We start from the raw sequence: 22,064 nt of genomic DNA, 5'->3' as shown, positions 1-22,064 counted from the left end.
GGTTAAAAGGATGGATTCTTGTGGACATTTATCTAGATTTCTCTGAAAAAGATTTGCACAGCCTCCCACCTAACTCTACCTTCCAGTACATTCCTAAGGACCCCTAAAAAGCTTCTGGCTCCAGTCTGTTTTGAGCCTACACCCCAGAACTGCCAGAAGGGCAGAATTCAGCAGCTCAGGTTCAGCTCTAAAAATCCATGATTCCAGTGATGGTAGTGGGATTTTTTTTCTTAATAAACAACAGGCATACATTGAAGAAATCATTGGAAGCTCTGTTTTAAATCCTTGTTGAAACCACATGATGCAGAAATAAGTCCACCTTACTTTGACTTTGAAAATATTTTATTTGAATAGTAAATAGTTATACAGTTGAAACAGTTCTATTGAAGCTTTCTATAAATAGCTAACAATTAAGAAAATAATGTATGTAGAAAAGAGATTGCATTTAAAAGTAAGAGCTGTCGGTTGTACGAGGGCCCCAGGGGGGAGGGGCTCCAAGCAGAATAAAATGGTAGGTTGTCTGTAATTCGCTCAGATAGGTATAAAAGTTAAAACTTTTAACAGATCCCTTTAGAAAAAGGCTCTCTTCTAAAATGCACAGTGAAATGTCAAGAGTGGCAGGGGGAGGGGGGAAGCGCACCAAAAAATATGCAATCAAATAATATCATAATCTTCATAATTAATATAAATAAATAAAGAATAAATAACAATTACTCATAAATCAACATATACATTTAGAGGGAACTCATATAGTCCTACCTCAACAAAGATGATCAAACTGAAAAGACTTTTGTGAAACACTGAGGCAGTTTCTACAGCATCTTCTGAAAATTCCCAACCCTCCCCCCTAAAAACAATCCCAAACAGACAACGTTCAAGGCATTTGTGGCTAGACTAAAGAAAACTCTTTTTTTTTTTTTAAGCAATTCGATTTGTTCACATACAAAAAGGTAAAGCCAGACTCCAGCAGTTCACAAGCCATAATAAAGCTAATCATGTGGGGAGTTCAATTTACAGCCTGTGAAATATAAAGGCATTTATTCCTCAAGATTCACCCAAAACAACCCGTAGGCTACATACATAGAGAGCAGAGATTGGTAGGCGAGAGCAAACCGCATTTCTAGACCATGAACACAGCGAATACTAGCAAGAAAAACATTTCCCCTCCAAGGGGAGGCTTCCAACCACGAGACAAACGCGTACAGCTTTTCTCCCTTGTACAAAAAGAGATTGGCTCCTGTTGCGCCATGGTGCGGGGAAGAAGGGGACACAACGCAAAGTGGGGGGGGGGTGTCCAAAAGGAGTCACAACGAGAGGATGGGGTTACCGTCACGCCACACCGAGAGAAGCGGAGACCACACTTTCACCGGGGGTGGGCGTCCCCGGCGCGGGCGCGGTGTCTGAGCGCGCTCTTTCCGTGGGTCTCCAAGCGAAGGCACGGTTCGGGGGCCCGGGGTGGAGGGCGCGCTCTAGCAGGCCGGACGCACGGGCACCTGCAGGAGGATCACCTGTCTGTTCTCGGACGGGTGGCACTTGTTGATGTGCCTCGTGAGGCCGGGCGAGCTGTAGAAGGTGGCCGGGCAGTACTTGCAGGGGAACACCTGGGCGGCGTGCAGCAGGCGCAGGTGGCGCTCCTGGGCGCCTTTGCTGGGGAACGTCTCCCCGCACACCGGGCACAGGTGGCACTCGGCGGACGCACTCAGGCCCAGCACGCCGGCCGCCTCGCCGTCGCCGGCCGCCTCCTGGGGCACCTTCTCGTCGGGCCCGGGGTACAAGGCCAGTAGGTCCTCGGCCGGGGGCGCCGGCGGCGGCGCGCCCTTGGCCTGCAGCGCCTGGTGGTGCGCCAGCAGGTGCTTGCGCAGATAGGCCTGGCGGCGGAACTTCTTGGCGCAGTGGTGGCACTCGTAGAGCCCGTCCTCGGAGCCCGATTCGGACACGCCGCCCGGGCTCGGCGTGTCGCGGTCGCTGCCACCGCCGCCTGTCGCCTCCCGCGCCTCCGCCCGGGCAGGAGTTTCGGGCTCGCACGCGCGGGCGGCGGCGGGCGCAGGCCGCGGTTTGTGCCAGCGGCGATGCGAGGCCAGGTTGGCCGGGCAGCTGAAGACCTTGGCGCACTCGGGGCAGCGGTACTCCACGCGCACGATCCGCGAGCACTTGTGCTGTGCCAGCGCGAAGGGGTCGGCGTACTCCTCTTTGCAGAGCTGGCAGATGAACTCGCCCAGCGGCCGCGCCGCACCCCCCGCGCGGCCTCGCGGCGCCTCCACCGGACCCTCCTTGATCTTGAGCCCCAGCACGGGCGACGTGGTCACCTCGTCCTCGAAGTGCAGCTTGCGGATGGCTTTGGGCTTCTTGGAACCCGGGGCCTTGGCTACCTTGGCGGGCGGCTCTGCGGCAGCCGCGGCGGAGGCTGGGGGCGAAGGCCGCTTGCCCGGGGGCCGCAAGGCGGCGGCGGGGGGCAGTGGGGGACCAGGCCCCGGGCCGCGGGCCGCCTCGGCTGCCGCCGAGAAAGCCGTGCCCATCTTGAGCTCGGCGGGCGCGAAGAGCAGCGGGTCGCCGCTGCAGGTGCCACCACCTCCGGCGCCGTTGGCCCCGCCGCCGCCGCCGCCGCCGCCGCCACCCACGAGCAGCGCGGCGGGCGTGGGGAAGGACTCGGCCGAGACCGGCGAGCCGAGGTTGAAGCTGCGCTCGAAGTACTTGTGCTTTTCGTGCTCGCGGCTCACGGGCCGCGTGGGGCTGTAGAGCGGCGCCGGGTGCGCGGCCTCAGGGTTGCCGAAGTGCGCGGCCCGCAGCCCTGGCGGGGGTGGCGGCGGGCCCGGCGCGCAGGCGAGCGCGGCGGCGAGCGCCGCATGGGCGCGCTCGGTCGGCGGCGGCGGCTGCAGCGGGCCCGGCCCCGGCCCCGGCCGGGCGCCGGGGGAGAGGCGCGGGCGCCCCCGCAGCCCGGCAAGAGTAGCAGCGCCCGATCGCCGTCCTCGCCGCCGCGGATCCGGTAGGATACCGGCGTGGACTTCTTGCTGCGCTTCACCAGGAAGCCGCGGGGCATGTTGGCGCGGCGCGAGGGTGAGGGCGAGGGGCTGGCTCGGTCCCACCTCCGCGCTCGGCCCCGGCGGCCCTCAGTGTCCCCGGCGCATGGCCCGGGCGCGGCGGCGGCGGCGGCGGGACTCGCGTGGCGCCGGCGGCAGCTCGGCCCGCCTCTGCGTCCTGCACGCGCGTCCCTGTCCCCGGGCCCGGGAGCCGCTCCCTTTTAACTGGGGGAGGGGGCCATTGTTCTCGCCTCCCGCTTCCCCCGGAGCCAATCAGCGCGCCCGCAGCTCCTCCACCCGGTCGGGTGGGAGGGCGACGCGGCGGCCAAAAGGGGCCCGGGACTCGGGGGTCGCCCGGTAGGTGCGGCAGATGTACCTGAGGGCGCAAGGCCCCCGCGCGCGCCTCTCGGCCGCCCCGCCAGGCGCCACAGCCCCGCCCGGCCCCGGCACACGCCCGGCCCCGCCTCCCTTCACGGTCTGCTGCTCCTCTATGCGGAGGCGCACGTGCCTGGGCTTTGTGTCTCTCCTCCGGGGGGCTCGGAGCCGCCAAATGGGCCCGTCCATCAGCACGACAATGCTCGCCCCCCACCCCCGCTTCCCGAGCGGGGATTACCCGCGGGTCGCGAGCAAAATAGCAACAAAGGAGAAGAATGGCCCCAAATATGTCAGGAGGGTTCAATCCGCGAGCCGGAGCGGAGGGGGAAGTTGTGCGCGCTGATTGGGTAGGGGCGGCGGTTGGCAGGGGCGGGGGAGATCCGAGCGCGGCTGCTGGGGCGGGAGAGGGGTTGGGGGAGGCGCTGGAACTCCTCCTGGTATTGGGAAATAATAGGGAATCAAAAATAGCTGCCAAGCAGGAGTCTCCCAGAACCCCGCCCGGGCCTGGGGCTGATGGGCCGCGGGGACCCAGGATCTAAGCGGAAACGGGACCCTGGAGTTTCAAGTTTGGGTGGAGGGTCTGGCCTGCTAGCTGCAGCCGAGGGCGATGTCCGCAGCCGCCTCGCGCCCAAGGGCCTCAGGAAGGTTTCTCTCGAGTTTGAGAAACAGTTGGCACTGCACTTCTTGAATTGCCTGCAGACACAGCGCTGGATGGGGGAAGGAACAGGCTGGGTTCCAAGAAAACCTTGAATTTCTGAACTTTTTTGTTGTTGTTTTAAGTTCCCGGAGGCTCCGGGATTGGCATCGTTGGAATGGTCCAGTCCAGGCCACTCGGAACCTCCGCGTCGCCCAGGGCTGGGTCGATTCGAGTGGCGCTGGCCACAGCCCGAAACGCGCGGCCAGCCGCGTGCGCCCTAGTGAAGTTGGTTTCCGCTCTTCTTGCGCGGCCTCATGCATTTTCATTCGGAGCGGGCATTTTGTCTGCTGGTTGACATCAGATGCTAAATCAAGGGCTCCAATCAAGGCGCAGCGGAATAAAGGGGCCGCCTGTCTGGGCGCGGGGCCCCCCGGAGCCGTGCCCCCTTCACCTTTGTGAAGGAAATTAACCTCCCGCTATTGAGCGCCGGTCTCGGCCAATCTGGACTCAAAAGAGGCGCGTGCTGCCGGCCGGGGGGGAGAGGGGGGCAATCTGTCCTCTGAGGCAGGCTGTGGCCTCGGAGAGGACCGACCGCCTCCGCCCCCCAACAGCCCCCCACCGCCCCCCACCCTTCCAGCCTCCCCCCCCCACCTCCCCCACCCTTCCAACCGAGCCACCAGGAAAAAACAACAGTGAAAATCTACCCCCCACCCCCACCACGCCGTTCCTCCAAGCTCTTCCCAGCCCCAGCCCTAACCCAGCCCCAAGGAAACACAAAAGCAGAAACTCCGGGAGTGGAGGGGTCAGAACCCCAAGAGTGGGTACTGGCCCTGATCGCCCATCACTAGGGAACAAATTGCCAAGCCACATAAAATGTCATATGTTGTGAAGAAAATATCACTTTATTGAAAGAAAAGGAAATGGGCACTTTTCTGCAAAGCTCTGTACACTCAGATTTTGCTGAATTTTGCTTACGTTTGATTCCACTGAAGGTATTTAATTGTTTTGGATTTTCCCTCTGAAAATACCCTGGCGTGGAAATGAAAGATTTTTTTTTTGAGTCCACATGAGTAATAGTTGTAATGGGGACAGTTGTTAGATTTCGTTAATCAAGGGGTTAATCAAGTTGATTAATCAAGGGGAAAATATTTGGTGATTTTGTTTGTGATTTAAAAAAAACTTATACACTGAAAATAGAATATAATGCAATATATTTTGAAAGCTTTCACCCTCATTTTACAAAATGCTAACTACGATGAAAGTAGTCCTGAAAAAAGTTAGAAATTCTAAAATGATTATTTAAAATGTATGTGTTTCAGTCTAAAAGTAACTGATGTTATTTCTTTGCTCTTTTGAGTGCTGATTAATACTGCTGATGAAATTAGAAGTGGGAAAGGGATTCCGGGACAGCTCTGGCCAATTTTATTTTCTAATCACGAATCCCATCTGGATTGTCCAATAATAGGGCGGGGGCCCTGTCCGCCGGCATCCCCTACTGATGGCCGCAGTATTTGGTCTTGCATGTGTAACCCTCCTTTCATTCAACAGATAACAGGGAGAGTTAGTCACCTTGAGAATCCTTTAAAAAATAACAACACCCATAATTGTGAGGAGGGCGGGGGTGTGCGTGTGTGCAAAAACAAAACAAAACCCCTGTCTGAATGCAGCGAATTCAACAGGGCTCTGAATTAAGCTAAGAGAATCTATTGAACACTATTGAAATACTGAGATTCAATGGATCCGTTTCTTTTTCTTTATTTGTGGTTTCTAGTCTTGCCAGAGAAAATGAAATCTGCTTTCAGACAGGTATAGTCAAAACAAATGTAAACTTGAAAGGTCCGAGTATTAGAAACTAATTTCACAACCCAGGGCTGGGAAAGAACCAGGTTTCGCTCACGGCACACACCAGCACCATCCAAGGACATGCACCTCGCACCCGGTCTTGGGTTTCTGTCTTCTTCTGCGTGATTTCATTTCTCAGAATCTGCACGCCCGCGGGCAGGTGGCCAGTGAGGCGAGATATTTGCCTTCCTTTTGGAAGAGGAAAGCTCCACCACGCTGCGCTGAGACGGTGGGCCTCTGCGTACTGCGATTCCGGATAGGGGCTGTGTGGAGCTGAGTTGGGGACCCACTGAGTGCTGACCTGCCCCTTCCAGGGGAGTTCCACGGGGGAAGGCAAGAAGAGGGATCCCAGGCAGGGTACTGTCCTTCCTAAGCCCCAATCGACTCCCTTCCTGTGGGGTCCTGGCCAGTGCTGAGGAAAAACCCCGAGGCCTCTTCGCCTCTCTTCTTGAGGGGGTGAGTGCTTCCTCTGACCGCTGCAGAGCTGGAGGCCACGGCTGCTCCGACTCTCCTGTCCTGGAGCCCTAGGTTGCCGTCGGGGAAGGCGCTGGGATTCACTGTGACCAGGAGTTAGCCCCAGGGAGTTGCTAGAAGCCCAAAGCTTGGAGCCAAGCGCTAAAGCGGGGAATTTCGGCCCAGGAATGGCCCCTTGGGATGTTTCTGGGTTCATGCAGCCCCTAAGAGGCCAGAAAGGAAGTCTGTCTCCGGGGTGTGTTTGGAGACGCCCCGGAGGCGTGAAAGGGAAGCGATCAGCGCCCCCAGCGCCATCCCGGGTCGGCTGCGGACACCTCTGCCTGATTCGCAGAGCCCTCCAGGTCCGCGAGCCACGGCCCGACCTGGATCGCGCCTTCCCGCTGCAGAGCCAGCCGTCAAGTCCCGGAGGGACCAGCGCACCCCCAGTGCGCCGCGCTCGCCGCCCGGAGCCGGAGACTCTTTGTATTTGCAGGAATGAGGGGCAGGCGTGTTGGGCCCCCGGGGCACGCGAGAGCCACGCGCAGCCCGCCGCCGCCCAGCCCAGCCCGCTCCGGCCTCCGGGCACCTTCCGGGGGCCCCCCGCCCGCCGGCCGTCGCCTTTGTTCGGCACATTAGCATAAAGCTGCCACGGATCTCCCGTTTAAATAATTCCACACAAAAGGAGAGCGCATGAAAGAGGGCGGACGAGGGCGAAGCCGCGAGGCTGCGCCGTCCGCCGGGCTCGGGGAGGGACCGCGCTCCAGCAGTTCCCTCCCCTCGAGTTTCAAGTGCCCCCGGCAATCTGCTGCGCGCCCATTATTCGCCCGGGGCCCACGGGGTGGTGGTCGGCCTCCCCTTTCATCCTGCCGAGTGTGCCGTCGGGCCACCGCACGCTCCCTTGAAGTGCCCTCGGGGGCTGTTTGTTTTCGCCTCGGGTGGGACTGTCGCGGCCGGAAGGGAGGGGGGCGGCGGGCCGGACGGGCCCCGGGCTGGGCGACTTGGAAGGGTGATGGTACCCAAGGCGGGCGCAGCGACGCCCAGAAGTGTGGGAAAGTCAGACGGAGAGGATGAGGCCGGGGAGAGCTGGGAGGGCAGCGAGTGCGGGGCGCTCAGGGGCGGCTTCCCCCACCCTCCCCGATGAAGGGCAGCCCGGCTCCCCTGACTCGGACAAGGCGGCGACAAAGCTCCAGCAAAACCGACCAGAAAGGCCTGGCGACTCCGACAGTCCCCTGTCCTCGCCCGCCCCGGGGTGGGGACGAAGGGACAGCCAGGCGCCTGGGGGCTGCAGGGGCGCACCGTCCGTATGGGCTTCGGGGCCCCTGTTTCTGCTTCGGCTCTTGGGTTGGGGGTCCGCGTTCCTCCTCTGCCCTCCTCGGGCCTCCTCCTCTGCCCTCCTCGGGCCTCCTCCTCGCCCCCGCCTCCTTTCCTGGCGCCACCTTCTCTTTCTCCCCAGCCCCTCTCTGCCCACCCCGTCCCACCCCGTCCCACCTCGTCCCACCTCTCCCCTCTTCGCATCTTTCACTCCACCCCACGCCACGCCACCCCATCTCTCTGCTCCGCGGAGTCTCGCCCACCTCTGACCCTCTCCCCCTCGGACAGTCCCTGTCTTTCCTCTTCCTGGTCTCCCTCCCGGCCTCCCCTCCCCTCTCTCTCGGTCCACCCCTCTCTTCGGTGCCCCCCTCTCTCCCCCTCCCTTCCTCTCCTCCAGCTCCTCACCCCCTCTGGCTCTCCACCCCCCACCCCTCCCCGCAGGCCAACGTGTGTTATTTTATTTGTCTAGAGAGAGCCTATTTGTTCAGTGATGTGTGGCCTCCTGGCCGCCTGCTTTAATGGGGGACGCGGAGGCTGGTTTCTGCGAGTATTAGCATACAGCTGCCGCTCCGCCGGGCCGGCGCGCACTGTATCCCAGCCTTATCATCACCTCTTCTCTCAACCAGAAAACAATCAACAGCTCCTCGCACACGGCGACTTTCGAGGCCCTCGCCCTGCTCCTTGGCTAACACTCAGCCGGTGCACCCGTGCTGGCGCGCGTGCACACACACACACACACACACACATCCTTCTTCTGAGGGTAAATATTGATTGCCTGGCTTCACATTTTCTCCTCCGTACAAGGTTCCCTTTCCTCCCCCACATCATCTTCTATTTTTCTTTCTCCTTGGGATATTTGGGTAGCATCTCAGGAGCCACTTTGGGGAAGGAGGTGGCCGCGAGCTAGTAGAAACTGACACGTGTCACAAAATTATTAAAGGCATCGTGAGGCATGGTTGTTCCTTGCGATATGGGGAGAATACAACGTAGGAAGTGTAACTTTGGTGTTTTCTTGTCCATATTCTTTGTCCAAAACTAGAATTACGAGATTGGGTAGGCTTAGAGCTCAAGACAAGCAGCACAAGCTGAACCGTATGGAGACTTCTCGGACAGAATCTCTATGGAAGCTCTGCCAGGGTTAGATTTAGATTTAGAGAATTCTAAAGATTTAGAGAAGTCCAAATACTTGGTGTATCTGGAACCCTTTCTTTTGCCAGGATTTATCATCATTTAAGAATAAATATCTTTATTCTCCTGAAATCCTTAGAGCAGCCAGTTTCAAGTTAAGATCAACAAGTCTTGGGTTCATCTCCTATTCTTAAACAAGCTGTTCCTTAGTCATAAAAATGCTTGTCTGCACACACATGCTAACATTCCTACCTCGATTCAGGAAATTACTTTCTGAATATAGGACAGTGATTAGTAATTTCATCCCATATACTTTGTAGACTAAATTATATTCATTTTCAGACCTGCCATGATACTTATAGGGGCCCAAGATTACTTTTTAAAAGGCAGCAGAGAAAAACTTAACCATAAAATTATGCACGGTTTGACATTAAGGTTGCCACTGTCGTATAGGGTCACTTTTATGTGACTAGAAGCTTTTTAATGGTAATACTTGGTCACAGAAATCATCACCAGTTATCCTCTACTGTTCTGTTCATCTCCACCCAAGGTCCCAGGGCCTGTTACAGAAACTCACTCCAATTTGCTGATGTCTTTGATCCAGGGCCTCTCAGAGGAAGGGGAAGGGGGGGAAAGAGAGAGTTTCTTGAGCTAACTCATTCACAGGCCCTGAAACATGGTTCCATGCGTGTTGGGCTTGCGGTTTGAAGAGGGGACTAGTATTGACTGTTCCCCATATGAATAGCACAGTTTATACCATATGGTGGGCACTGGGCCCCCCACCCCTGCCCTTGTGTAAAACATATTTGTGCAGGAATTAATGGAGTTTGTTGCTTGCTTTTGCCTGCTTTAGAAAAATCAGAGCCTGGTGTTCCACAACCATTTTATTTTTTAAGAGGTATTAGTTTATTAATGGGGGATAATTCTGTAATGACTTACCCTCCAAGTGGCTGTGCCCTCCAAGTAGCTGTGTAGTCATTACAATTGCTCCAACTTTTGCTAAATGTTAACATAAATACAAAAAAAAAAAAAAGAATGAAAACTGAAAGCCAGTTTTAACCTCTGCTGGTCAAAAATTCAGACACAAATGATATCACACTATCTGCTTAAAAGATATCCAAATAAACGAAATGTCTTACCTGTTGTTCCTGAATCCATGTGTTTTCTGGAAGGCATTTAATGTGCTTTATTTACGAGAAAGTGGGCTACTGACCCACATTACAGGTGACGGGTACCAGAGGGCCCCAGTGCCAAGCAACAGCACTGAGAGTCAAAGGAAATGACCCAGATTAACTTCCCACTACCGTTTTTTAATCTAAAACGTGCCCGTGAACCTGGGTTGATCTGCCAGTTTTTTTGGTGCATTTATGCACCTAATCTGCAACAGGAAGTAGAAATGTAATATACAGGTCGTAAGAGCAGGCCCCTCGTTTCAAAACCCCCTGTAAGCTTGTCTATGCAACCAGTCCTGATGTTGGATTATAGAGATAATTTTGCCGCGTCTGTATTCCTAATTTTCCGTCCTGGGTATACAATTTTCTTTTATCACCCACGTGACCAGGAAAACATGTAAAGGACTAACAGCGTTGGTGGCAGGGCTTTTCAGGAAATCAAACAGAAACATGCCCAAGGTTTTATTAAAAAAAAAAAAAAAACAAGTTTTGCACACTAACGGTCTCATTTTATTGCTAATCTGGGTTATTCTGGCCAGGAACACGCCTGGTGTGGGTAAAGCCTCTCCGTGCTCCAGAATCGAGTCGCACCACCGTGCGCCACCTACTGGGACGATAGGGAACTACAGGCATCTGGTGGCGGCAGAAAAGGATGGTGCCCGGCGGTCCAGCCAGGTTTCCTGCTTCTATGGAGCACTTCCCGAAACGACACGCATGGAAACGATCACGTGGAGGCGGTGGCCGCAGCTAAATGATGCCCGGCCACGCGTACATGGGCAGGTGGTAATGATTGTAGTGCAGGTAGTCAAGGATGCTCTTCTCCACCAGAGGCCTGTAGATGGTTTCCTGGAAAACTCTTTTGAGGTAATTCCTGGGCTTCTCTGGCAGGTTGATTTCCTCATCTTCGATCTGACGGGCTAACTCTTCCATAGAAGGAAGGTTTTCGTCCTGGAAAATAGAGTGAGATGGCAGATACTGATATTACTTGGGCTGAGTGCCACAATATTGTTTTTTTTTTTCCCTAGATTAAAAAAAAATTAAACTGTGGCAAAACACACATAGCATAAAATTTACCACTTTATTTTTAAGTGTCCAACTCAGAGGTAAACGGACCTTCATGTCGTCATGCAGCCATCAGCACCGTCCATCTCGGCGTGGTATGTGCGTGTGAAGTGGCTTCAGTTGTGTCCGACTCTGTGTGACCCCATGGCCTGTAGCCCACCAGGCTCCTCTGTCCGTGGGATTCTCCAGGCAAGAATACTGGAGTGGGTTGCCATGCCCTCCTCCAGGGGATATTCCCCGGCTAGAGACTGAACCCATGTCTCATAGTTCCTGCATTGGCAGGCAGGTTTTTTTTGTTTTTGTTTTTTACCACTAGCGCCACCTGGGAAGCCCTAGAATAATCAAGTTAGCTCTAATTTACCAGAGTGGGTAGCCATTCCCTTCTCATTCTCCCCAGTTGTCACTACTAACCATTTACTGCCCATCCCAGGGTCTTTTGTTGAGGCATGCAAACTCTTAGCTGTGGCATGTGGGATCTAGATCCCTGACCAGGGATCAAACCCAGGCCCCCTATGTTGTGAACACGGAGTCTTAGCCACCGGACCACCAAGGAAGTCTCCGCCCTTCTGCTTTCTCTATGATTTGACTTTAGACATTTCATGTAAATGGAATCAAACACTAGTTCTCTTTTTGTGACTGGCTTAGTTCGCATACCATAATGTCTTAGAGTTCAGCAAGCATAGTAATTTTAAGCTCTTAATTTCCAGATAAAAATAATATGTAGATCAGGCTTGTTTTAAAAATAAGAAAGGTGGTGATTAAACATTTTTAGTTGAAGACTCCTAGATGGTTTACTTTACAGCCCCCAACCAATGGGATTTTTAAAACCTATACTAAATTCTTAGTAAAGGCAAATTTCATTGCTATCTTTAAAGGTGTGGGGCTCAGAGAGAATAAAGTTATTTGCACTTGAGAATCACACACTGTGCACATTTATAACATAGAGATTTCCCCAACATTTTATTATAAAAGGATTCAGACATAGAGGCAAGTTGACAGAGTGATGAACTTGGCACTCGGATACACACTATCTGGTTTCTATGGTTACCTTACTTGCTTCATCACCTATCTGCCTATCTATTGTTGAATAAAGCACTTCATTCATAAAATAAAAATAACTTTAAAAGGGACTTCTCTGGCAATTCAGTGGTTAAGACTCAGGGCTTCCAATGCAGGGGGCATGGGTTCGATCCCTGGTGGGGGACTAAGATCCCACATACTGTGTGGGCAGTAAAGCCAAAATAAAAAGCACTTCACTGAGATTTGAGCTGTGTGCTTTCTGAACACTCCAGTAATTGAAAATTACCCTAAAAGAAGATGGACTTTGATGATGTGTTTATTTGACCTTCCAATAATTCTTTTTTATTTTTAACAGCAAAAAAAAAAGTGGATAACTTGCAGAGTTCTATTGGATCATTAATTTATCAATAGTAAGAACTTATAGGTAGAAAAATAGATTCAAACTATACGGAGAAATACAGTAATTATCACTTAGTTATATAAGTGAGACACTGCCAGGTGTGGGGATTATACATATATCACTTGAAAGAACCATCTGTGGGAGGCCAGGACCCCAAATCAGATCAACAAAGATGGGAGAGAGAAAGAATGGCAAGTGACGCCCAGAAGTAAATATTAGAGGCACTGAGACATTTGAGTGCCCAAGCACGTAGAGCTGAGGTTGGCTCTTTTTTCCTTAATTTTCCAGATAGATTGTATCAAATATAACGAATATACAAAAATTAGAGGAGACTTGGGGTGGGGTGAAAAAGTGAAGTCAAGTGAAAGTTGCTCAGTCATGTCCGACTCTTTGCGACCCCATGGACTATAAAGTCCATGGAATTCTCCAGGCCAGAATACTGGAGTGGGTAGCCTTTCCCTTCTCCAGGGCATCTTCCCAACCCAGGAATCGAATGAAGGTCTCCTGAATTGCAGGTGGATTCTTTACCAACTGAGCTACCAGGGAAGCCCAACATTGGGGTAATGGTGTAAAGTCACAAAATAGAACTCTGAAATTTATGGAGGACAAATACTGCTCTAGATTGTAAACTCATTTTTTGTGCATTTGCCTCTCCTGTGTGCCCTGTCTCAGGGTGACTACCTACCCCCCCACCAACATGTTCATCTGTGAGCAGCTCACCTCACAGTGCCCCCCAGACAACACATGATCTCCTGTGTCTGGCTCCTTTCAGTTAACTCAGTGTTTTGAGGTTTATCCACTTGTTAGAATGTATCAGCACTTCATTTCTTTTATGGCAGAGTACGTTCCCTGGTACTGTGAGACCACGTTTGTTTATCCACAGGTCCCGTGATGGACATCTGGGTTCTTTCTTCCATCTTGTAATTCTGAATAGTGATGCCATGAACATTCATATATAAGTATTCATTTGAATACTGATTTTCAGTTCTTTGGGGGTATATACCTAGGAGTGCAATGGCTAGATCATATAGTAATTCTGTTTATAAGTTTTTAGGAGCCATCAAACCATTTTTTTCACAGTAATTGCATAATATTTTTACATTCCCACTAGCAATGTGTGAGAGTTTCAATTTTTCCACATCCTTGCCAACACTCATTATTTCCTCTTTTTTTTTTTTTAAAAGTGTAGCCATCCTAGTAGATGTGAAGTGATATCTCATTGTGACCCTGGTTTTTGTATTTCCCTAATGATTAACAATGTTAACATCTTTTCATGTAAATGGGTTTACTTTGGCTCTTAATTTTACTCCGTTGATCTCTATGTCTATTCTTATATAAGTACCATACTGTCTTGGTTACCACTGATTTATATTAAGTTTTGAAATTGCAAAGTGTGTGTCCATCAACTTTTTAAAAGTTTCTCAAATTTAATTTGGAGTCTTTTGCATTTCCATATGAACTTTAGGATTGGCCTTTCCATTTCTAAAAAAAGAAATGGGGATTTTTATAGGCTTGTACACAATCTGTAGGTTGCTTTGCATACTAGTCCTATCTTAACAATCTTTTTAAACTTTTAAACTTGGCACTTTGGTGTTTAAAATTTTTACTTTATATTGGAGTGTAGTTGATTTACAATGCTGTGTTAGTTTCAGGTGTACAGTAAAGTGAATCAGTTTGAGATATATATTCTTTTTCAGATTCTTTTCTCATTTTGGTTTTTGTTGTTTAGTCGCTAAGTCACGTCCGACTCTTTTGTGACCCCATGGGCTGTAGCCTGCCAGGCTCCTCTGTCCATGGGATTTTCCAGGCAAGAATACTGGAGTGGGTTGCCATTTCCTTCTCCAGGGAGTCTTCCTGACCCAGGGACAGAACTACCGTCTCCTGCATTGGCAGCCTACACCCTGGGGACCCACGAAGAGGTGACACAGAGACACAGGACCTGCTCATTTAGGCAGTCAGACCACTCAGCCAAGCCCCAGCCCTTGTCTGAGTAAACCAACGAAGCATCTAGAATGGATACTTGACCGAACATGTAAATTCCCCACAACTCTGGTAAGGACTACAGGTGTTGAAAAAAAATAAAGTTTCATAAATATTTTACTATTTACATGGCAGAGTCAAATTTCTTGCCAAGTACAGAGTCTGTGCAGTGTGCAGCCTCACCTGCAGTTAATTGTGAATTGCTTGGAGAAAGAAGTTTCAGTTTTAAAAGAAGAGTGTTTAGGGACTTCCCTGACTCTCTTCTGCTGCTGCTGCTGCTGCTGCTAAGTCGCTTCAGTCGTGTCCGACTCTGTGTGACCCCAAGGACTGCAGCCCACCAGGCTTCTCCGTCCCTGGGATTCTCCAGGCAAGAACACTGGAGTGGGTTGCCATTTCCTTCTCCAATGCATGAAAGTGGAAAGTGGTTAAGAGTCTCTGCTTCCACTGCAGAGCGCATGGGTTTGATCCCTGGTCAGGAAACTAACATCCCATAACCACACAACACGGCCAAAGTGAATTTTAAAAAAAGACACCAACATTTGCAAAAAACTAAGTAAGTAAATAAAAAATAAGAGGAGTGCATCTGGACACCTGTTGACTTTCCTTGACACCTTCAGAACAACATGTGCACACAAATAGTTAACAGTCAGCTGGCAGATGTGGACAGAAACCATACGAGCATAGACTTCATGCTCGGGGACCAGGAGGCACAGCCCACTACCTGCTTTCAGCCCTCACTGTCAGCTGATAATGAAAGTACAGGTACTTGTAAAAGAGGAAAAGAAATCTGCCTCGTATCAGAGATTTGAATAACCCACTTTCCCTGAAATATCACCATCTATGTTTACGACTCCATAGTTTAAGTGAAGGACAGTTGGTTTTCAAAGTGAAACCATAAAGTGAGAATGTAGGGAAAAGTCTAAATGATCAACAGCTTGTAACTCCTAATTTGCAAGGAATAACTCACATATCCGTTAATCACACTTACCTCCTTGGAGGATAAGATTTGGTGTAACGCTTTCCGGAGATCAATAAAACGATCGTGAAAGAGGGCCATGCACCACGGCTCCGTGAAGTAGCTGGCGAGGGAAGAAAAAGGTGCAGTTAGTTGGAAACCCTCTCATTACCACTAATAAAGTATTTATCTGCTTTTTTTTTGCCTTTATAAATTACAGTTCTGGCTCTTTTGTAATCGTTTGCTCACGAAATGCCTCGCGGAACAGCATGGCCAATCAATTTTGTAAATGGATGTCCCTGATGTAAGGCCAGCTTCCATAATTACATTTAAAGTTGTTTAGTTCAGAGCTGGGGCAAGACCCAGTGAAGAATCCTGATTTTATCAGAATTTAAAAGCCTGAAGACTTGTAAAGAACGGTGTCTCCATTATCTGCCCCCGTTTGAGAAAAACAGATTGCAGGATTAACTGAACTGCTGCATAAACAAATTAAATTTGGGGAGACAATAACACAAATGTTGTTCATCATTAAGGTTTCTGGATTAATAATGACCAGAAAAACAGGCCACCTCGGTGTTGCGACACGGCCTTCGTGCAACTGCACAGACGCCTAATTGAATCTCTCTTCTGAGAGTGGTTCCGCTGGCGGCCCTCTTTTGCTAACTTGGCCCTGAAAAACTATCTGAACAAATGCTTTCTTGCGTGGGGGACAGCATGGCCATCCTTTATTCACAGGGGATTGTCGCAGGTTTGCTGCGTTCTTTGGAAGAACCAAGAACCTCTATTGGTATTTGAACTCTTCCTCTTCACACTCAGTGTCTCGGAATAGGAAACATCTTCAGTGTCAGGCAGGCCCACTGGGGTGACCTGGGCTCCCCTGGCATTCCTGGGACAGTGAGTGGACGTCAGGTGTGTGCCCAGGGGAAGAGAAACTGGTGCCCACATGCAGATGAGCACTTTCTGTTTTTTTCTGATATTTTAAAAAAAATGTTTATTTGGCTGCATCAGGACTTGGCTGCTGCGTGGGAGAGCTGCATTGCAACACTCGAGAGCTGCATTGCATCATGTGGGATCTTTTGTTGCAGCGCATGGACTCTCACTCTCTAGTTGAGTTTGCCCCACAGCATGTGGGATCTTAGTTCCCCAACCATGGATCGCACCAGCACCCCCTACATTGCAAGGCGGATTTTAAACCATGGAACCATCAGGGTAGTCCCTGTTATCTGCAACTTGACAATAATTCTTGAGAAGGACATAATGAGCCCAGGGACACCATGGCACTAAAGGACCAGGGCAGTGTCAAGCCCGTGTAGGACCAGCCTGGCTCTCAGCTACACTGCTTGGCACCTATCAGCTGTTAGCTTGTCCAGAATATGACCTAATTTCATGCTAACCCACCTACTTTGTGGTTCAGGTCATATATTCATCCCACTATTAATTCCACTAATATTGACTCCATGCCCATTCTGTGCCCAGCACTGTTCTGGGTACTTGGGAAACAGCAGGGACCAACACAAACATCCCTGCCACTGAGGAGCTTACATCCAACCGATAAGTAGGTCCATGTTCAACATGTGAGGGAGAACGGCTTAGGAGGAAACATAAATCAAGTGAGGATGGGAGACGTCAGAGCAAGGCTCGCTCCTAAGACAGTGACTTAGCCAGCAAAGTCCGAGGGATGGGGAGTGAGCCACCTGCGACTCAGGGGAAAGAACCTTCCGGGACCAGCAGGCGCAAAGGCCAGGAGGCAGGTATGTGCCCAGCCCTCAAGGAGGTGGGTGGAGATAAGCAGAATGGGAGGGGGGCAGGAGCTGAGCTTAGGGAGGTGATGGGCAGGAAGGATGCTCCTGGAGGCAGGGGTCCACTCAGCTGTGCTATGTAATTGGTCCACGGCCATCTAGCTCAGTACCTGTGTGCAACAGGCATCTCACAGATGTTCACGGAACAAAGGAAGGAACGATGAATGCAGCCCTGGTGGTTAAGAACCCACCTGCCAATGCAGGTTAGACGTAAGAGATGCAGGTTTGATCCCTGAGTCAGGAAGATCACCTGGAGGACAGCACAGCAACCCACTGCAGTACTCTTGCCGAAAGAATCCCACGGACAGAAGAGCCTGGCAAGCTGGTGGCACAGAGTCCGACATGACTGAAGCAACTTGGCACGCAAGCACGAATTGCACACAGCATGGTATACACTCCACACTGCCTGGCCCTGATGGCTCTTTAATTAATATAAAGTTCTACTCAATAAGTAGGTGGCAAAACTCTGCAAAGTGTCCCAAGATGGGCAGTCGTGCAAAGAAGCGAGCCTCACAGGGACAGGGGGAGAGCTGTGGGTGAGCCCAGGCTCAAAGGGCGGTCAGCCTGAGCCCTGGGGTGTAGAGGGAGGGCCGGGGGTTCCAGAGGGCGCTCGTGCAAACCTGTCAGTGCTGTGACTGACTCAAGACTGCTGAATCCTGAATGAATGGAGTCGATGGAGGTTCTGCCTGGAGTTCTGGACCCCCACAAACTCAGGCCGACATCCAACACCCGTCTGATTCCTGGAACAAAGGCACTGATGTGGAGCCGGCCGCCTGGGCAGGTATCAGCTTAGCCAGGTGATGCTTTGACACATCTCGGATGGTTGCATCATGGACCAAAGCATCAGTGACACCCAAGTGCGTACACTCAAGCACAGCTTTGCCAAGATGGTCCCTCCCTCTTAGGTCTCAGTAGCTTCTAGAAAAGCTTCAGGGAATCGTAAACTTGCAAATCTCAAAACTACTATGCGTGTGTGCTAAGTCATTTCAATTGCGTCTGACTCTGTGACCCCCATGGACTGTAACCCACCAGGCTCCTCTGTCCGTGAGGTTCTGCAGGCAAGAATACTGGAGTGGGTCGCCATGCTCACCTCCAGGGGATCTTCCTGACCCAGGGATCGAGCCCAGGTCTCTTGTGTCTCTTGCATTGGCAGGTGGATTCTTGACCACTGAGCCATCAGGGAAGCCCCTAAAATGCCTGGGTGAGAATTGAATGGGTGCTTTTAAGTTTGTTGCCACCTTTATTGCACAGCTGAGATGCCACCTCCTCACCCCGTATGCGTTTCCATGGCAGCATCAGAGTTCCTAGCCACTTGGTTTCAGGGTTTGCAGCCACAGCCTTCTGCTGCACAGAAGAAGCTACCTTCCTGGTGTCAGCACAGCTCTATTCCAACTGCCCAGGTGCCGCTCAGGTGCGTCCCTATTCAGCACCCTCACCGCCCCAGCCTCTGTGTTACCTCTTGGACTCCTTGTCATTTGCTTCCAAGAGTGGACTCTGGGGAAACCCACTTCTCTTAGAATGAATGCCCCACCCAGGGGCCCATCATCTAACACCCAGGTCTCTATCACTTCCATCCGTGAGGCTGAGCACAGAGGCCTGGGGAGCCTTAACCCTCTGAAAGGGATCAAGCTGGTCTGCATGGAGACTCGGGGGTGGAAGAGGAAGCTGAGGTTCCTGCAGGTTTCCTGCTGCTGCTTTGGAGCTCATGGCCCCTCCAATGGCCTCCAGCAGCAGTGGCACCTGGCAATTCAACGACCGCTATGCTCCTGACAGCCCGGCCAGCGGTTTGCAGACTCAGGAGACCGGAAGTTGCTGTCCTTTCAGTCTCGCACCACTGCCTCCTGGGGTCAAGCACTTGAGGATCTTGTCCAGAAGGTGATAATCTCTGCAACCAGCTGTTGGCCACCCATGTTCCCAGAGTTCGTCTAGTTTAAAACTAAACCAACCAGCTGTCATCGACAGCTCCTTCTCAGTTTGACTGCAGCTTCAGTGGTGCCACTTACAAGGAGGTGACAGAGTGCTAGCGCCCACAATGGGGAGCTGGGCGTCACCACGGAGCGTGTGGGCATGTTGTCTTAACCGTCATGGCAGGCGGCACCCGTCACAGTCACAGGGGAACTAGAGTTCTGGAAAAGCCGCAACGCACTGCCTTTCCCAGCGAACTGTGGGCTGTGGGGCTCCCGGGTATCCTCCCTTCGCCCGGGGTGGGGGCTGCAGCTGTGGGCTGAGGGGTGCTGACCGGAGGTGGCACAGTCAGGGCACCTCCTGGGGGGCCGTGTCCAGTTCAGACTTCTCCCAGCTTCAAAGCTGCGCTCACACTGCCTGCTGCTCCGTCTGCTGTCTTCTCCCTGCGGGGAGGGTCTCAGGCTCCCTCAAGACACTTCCCACCCCGGCCCTCCTGCCTGTGGGCAGCCCCAAGGACCCATATCCACGTCTTCACCTCCTCTGGTGCCATCCACGCTCAAGTCCACACAGACCTCCTCTGTGGAGCTGACTCAGGGCTTGAGGTTTCCACCCACTTCAGTGCATGGAGCACTCCTGACGGTGCAGGGAAGTGCCCCAGGGTGTGTCTTGACCTCTAATGCAATGTGGGCAGTGTGCCCCATGGTGTCCAGCACAGGCTGGCCCTCGGGGGCACTGAAGGAGCAGGTGAGGACACCTGGGACTGCTTCTCCCTTCACCCCCTCCGTGGAGCGCTTCTGCACTAGAGCAGTGACCCTGTTTAGGGTGGGTGAGAGCCGGGCTTTAGAGAGGCACAGACCCCTGTGGAGTCCTCAAAACCAGCCTAGAAATATGGAAGCAGCCTTCGCTCTAAAAATCAGAAAAACTTTGAATTTAACCTCGAAGGATGAGGACATTGAGTCAAACAAAGATCATCTCCTTTTGATATCAGGATGTTAGAAAGAAGTTTTATTTTATGAACTTGTAAATCTAGTTTTCCTACCCAACTGAATGACTTCTGTGCTTCAGTTTCTTTCCTTCTCTGTAGAAAGGAGAGGGGCTTCTGGAATCCTTGCCAAGGCTGGCTGGAGTCGGGGTACCGTCTGCATTAATGACCCCAAGAGCTATGGATGATTGGCATAATTCTAGGCTTTGGGGAAATGTATACTTCCATGAACAATGTGAATTTAAAAAAAATAGAGGGACTTCCCTGATGGTCCACTGGCTAAGACTCCAAGCTCCCAGTGCAGACGGCCCAGGTTTGATTGCTGGTCAGGGAACCAGATGCCACATGCCACAAGTTAACGCTCTCACCTGCCACAACTAAGACCCGGCGCGGCCAAATAAAAGAAACCAGTTTTAAAATTTAAAGAAATAAAATATAGCAACTTCTTTCCCAATTTACAATCAAAAAGGGAAGACTAACAGGACTACTGAGTCACCTTCATAGTTGGTGGCCTCAAAGTCTTCAGGAGACCCAGCTGGGTAAGAGCAGGGCTATACCACGGCTTCTAATTGGCTATGCAGATTGGGGTTCCCACATCACTAAATGCATTTTTAAACATCTGTGAAAAAAAGGTTACACAAATTCTCCAGGGCCCAAACAGAGGACATGACAGTCTCTGTTCATTTTGCAAATGGTTGTCCTGGTTTATTGGGGGGAGACTTAAATTCTCCATTACTTTTGCAAATGATCCACTTTTTCCCAGAAGGCCTAGGAAAGGTCAGCCCGTGGAACTGAATTAACCATTCTGGTCGATGTGGTCCAATCATTAAGGAATTGATCAGACTTCTCCAGAGCTCAACCTCATCTGGTCATTCAACCTCATGGATCGACACAGTCACATCAATGGGGTTGGAACCTGGTAACCAGCCCCGCCACTGGCAAGGGGAAAAGACGGACTCAGCGGACTCAGCCCCAAGGCCAGGGCCCTTCACCAGCAGTAGGGAAGGAGAGTTGCAGAAGAGCAAGGCCCACCTGGAAATGCCAAACTACATACCACTGCGAAAAGGGAGGGAGTGGGCAGAGAAGAAATACACCTCTCTCTCCAAGATCTCCCCCCCCCCTTTTTTTTAATGAAAAGCATTCTAATTTTATCTTAGTGTGATAATAGTCAATTTTTGCTTTGGGACCTGATAAGAGGGTTCCCAGCTGCTACTCACTCACATCCAGAAGTTTATTTGAGCCAGAAACTCGCTTAAGCATTGCCTTTTCTCCTGGGGGGTGGGGGCGCCCGCAGGCCTTCCCGGGAGTGTGATGTTCTCACAGAACATCGCCTGATGTTCTCTAAGGTGCTGTCCCTTTCCTGTGTGGGCAGCACCTTAGACTCAGGGTGGGGACAGATATTCTCCTTCTACAAGGAGGCTGGGGGCGCTGTGGGGAGGGCCTTGGCCCTCTCATAGACACTCCACACACAGAAGGAAGAAAGTGCAGACACCCCGGGGGCCAGGTGTGACCTGGAGAAGGGAAGCAGTGGTCCCTGGCCCCAAAGGGCACACACTGAGGTGGATGTGTGGGGGTGTGGGGGCAGGGGACCGGGGTTGAGGCGGAAGGCCAAGTGAGTCTGCATCCTTCTGGTCACTGCATTTCCACATCCCCTCCTCTTAGGCAAGTGTTTGCCAAACTTCAGCCTCTAGGGAACCCATCAGTTTTCATACAGTCTGAATTATTCATTTTTTCAAAAATGACCCTTGGATTGATTTGCTTTTTTTTTAAAACAGAAAGAATGTCCACTGTCTTGTTCTAAGCAATCACACCTGTGAAAGCGTGGGTCTGATATGAACCTTGCACTTCTTGTCTTATTCTTACTGAAATGATGCCATCTTTAGTCACGTGTGCCTCTACTGCCTAAAGCACCTCGCCTGCTACCGGGGACGATGTTTTTTTCTTACTCGATGGTGGAGGCACCTCATTTGGGGACACAAACTCAAAGACACTGTGCTGAACAGTTCCTGTGCATTATCTCACGTCA

General features: G+C 51.6%; 2 protein-coding genes across 2 annotated transcripts in view; both read right to left on the bottom strand.

The window, feature by feature from the left end:
• Positions 1-921: 921 nt before the first annotated feature.
• On the bottom strand, positions 922-3,214 carry INSM1 (INSM transcriptional repressor 1). Its single transcript, NM_001101230.1, is given in 2 exon segments — positions 922-2,895; positions 2,898-3,214. Coding segments are annotated over 2 exon segments (1,566 nt in total). The 5' UTR covers positions 3,038-3,214; the 3' UTR covers positions 922-1,469.
• Positions 3,215-10,422: 7,208 nt separating this feature from the next.
• CFAP61 (cilia and flagella associated protein 61) overlaps positions 10,423-22,064 on the bottom strand; it is a 246,527-nt gene continuing 234,885 nt past the window's right edge. Inside the window, 2 exon segments of the mRNA XM_059892834.1 lie at positions 10,423-10,883; positions 15,386-15,476. Of these exon segments, the coding sequence (XP_059748817.1) occupies positions 10,683-10,883; positions 15,386-15,476 (292 nt within the window). The 3' untranslated portion in view covers positions 10,423-10,682.

This window comes from Bos taurus, chromosome 13, assembly GCF_002263795.3.
Source record: "Bos taurus isolate L1 Dominette 01449 registration number 42190680 breed Hereford chromosome 13, ARS-UCD2.0, whole genome shotgun sequence".
NCBI lineage: Eukaryota > Metazoa > Chordata > Mammalia > Artiodactyla > Bovidae > Bos > Bos taurus.
The sequence above is the reverse complement of the archived record's forward strand: the minus strand, read 5'-3'. Positions and strand labels throughout refer to the sequence as shown.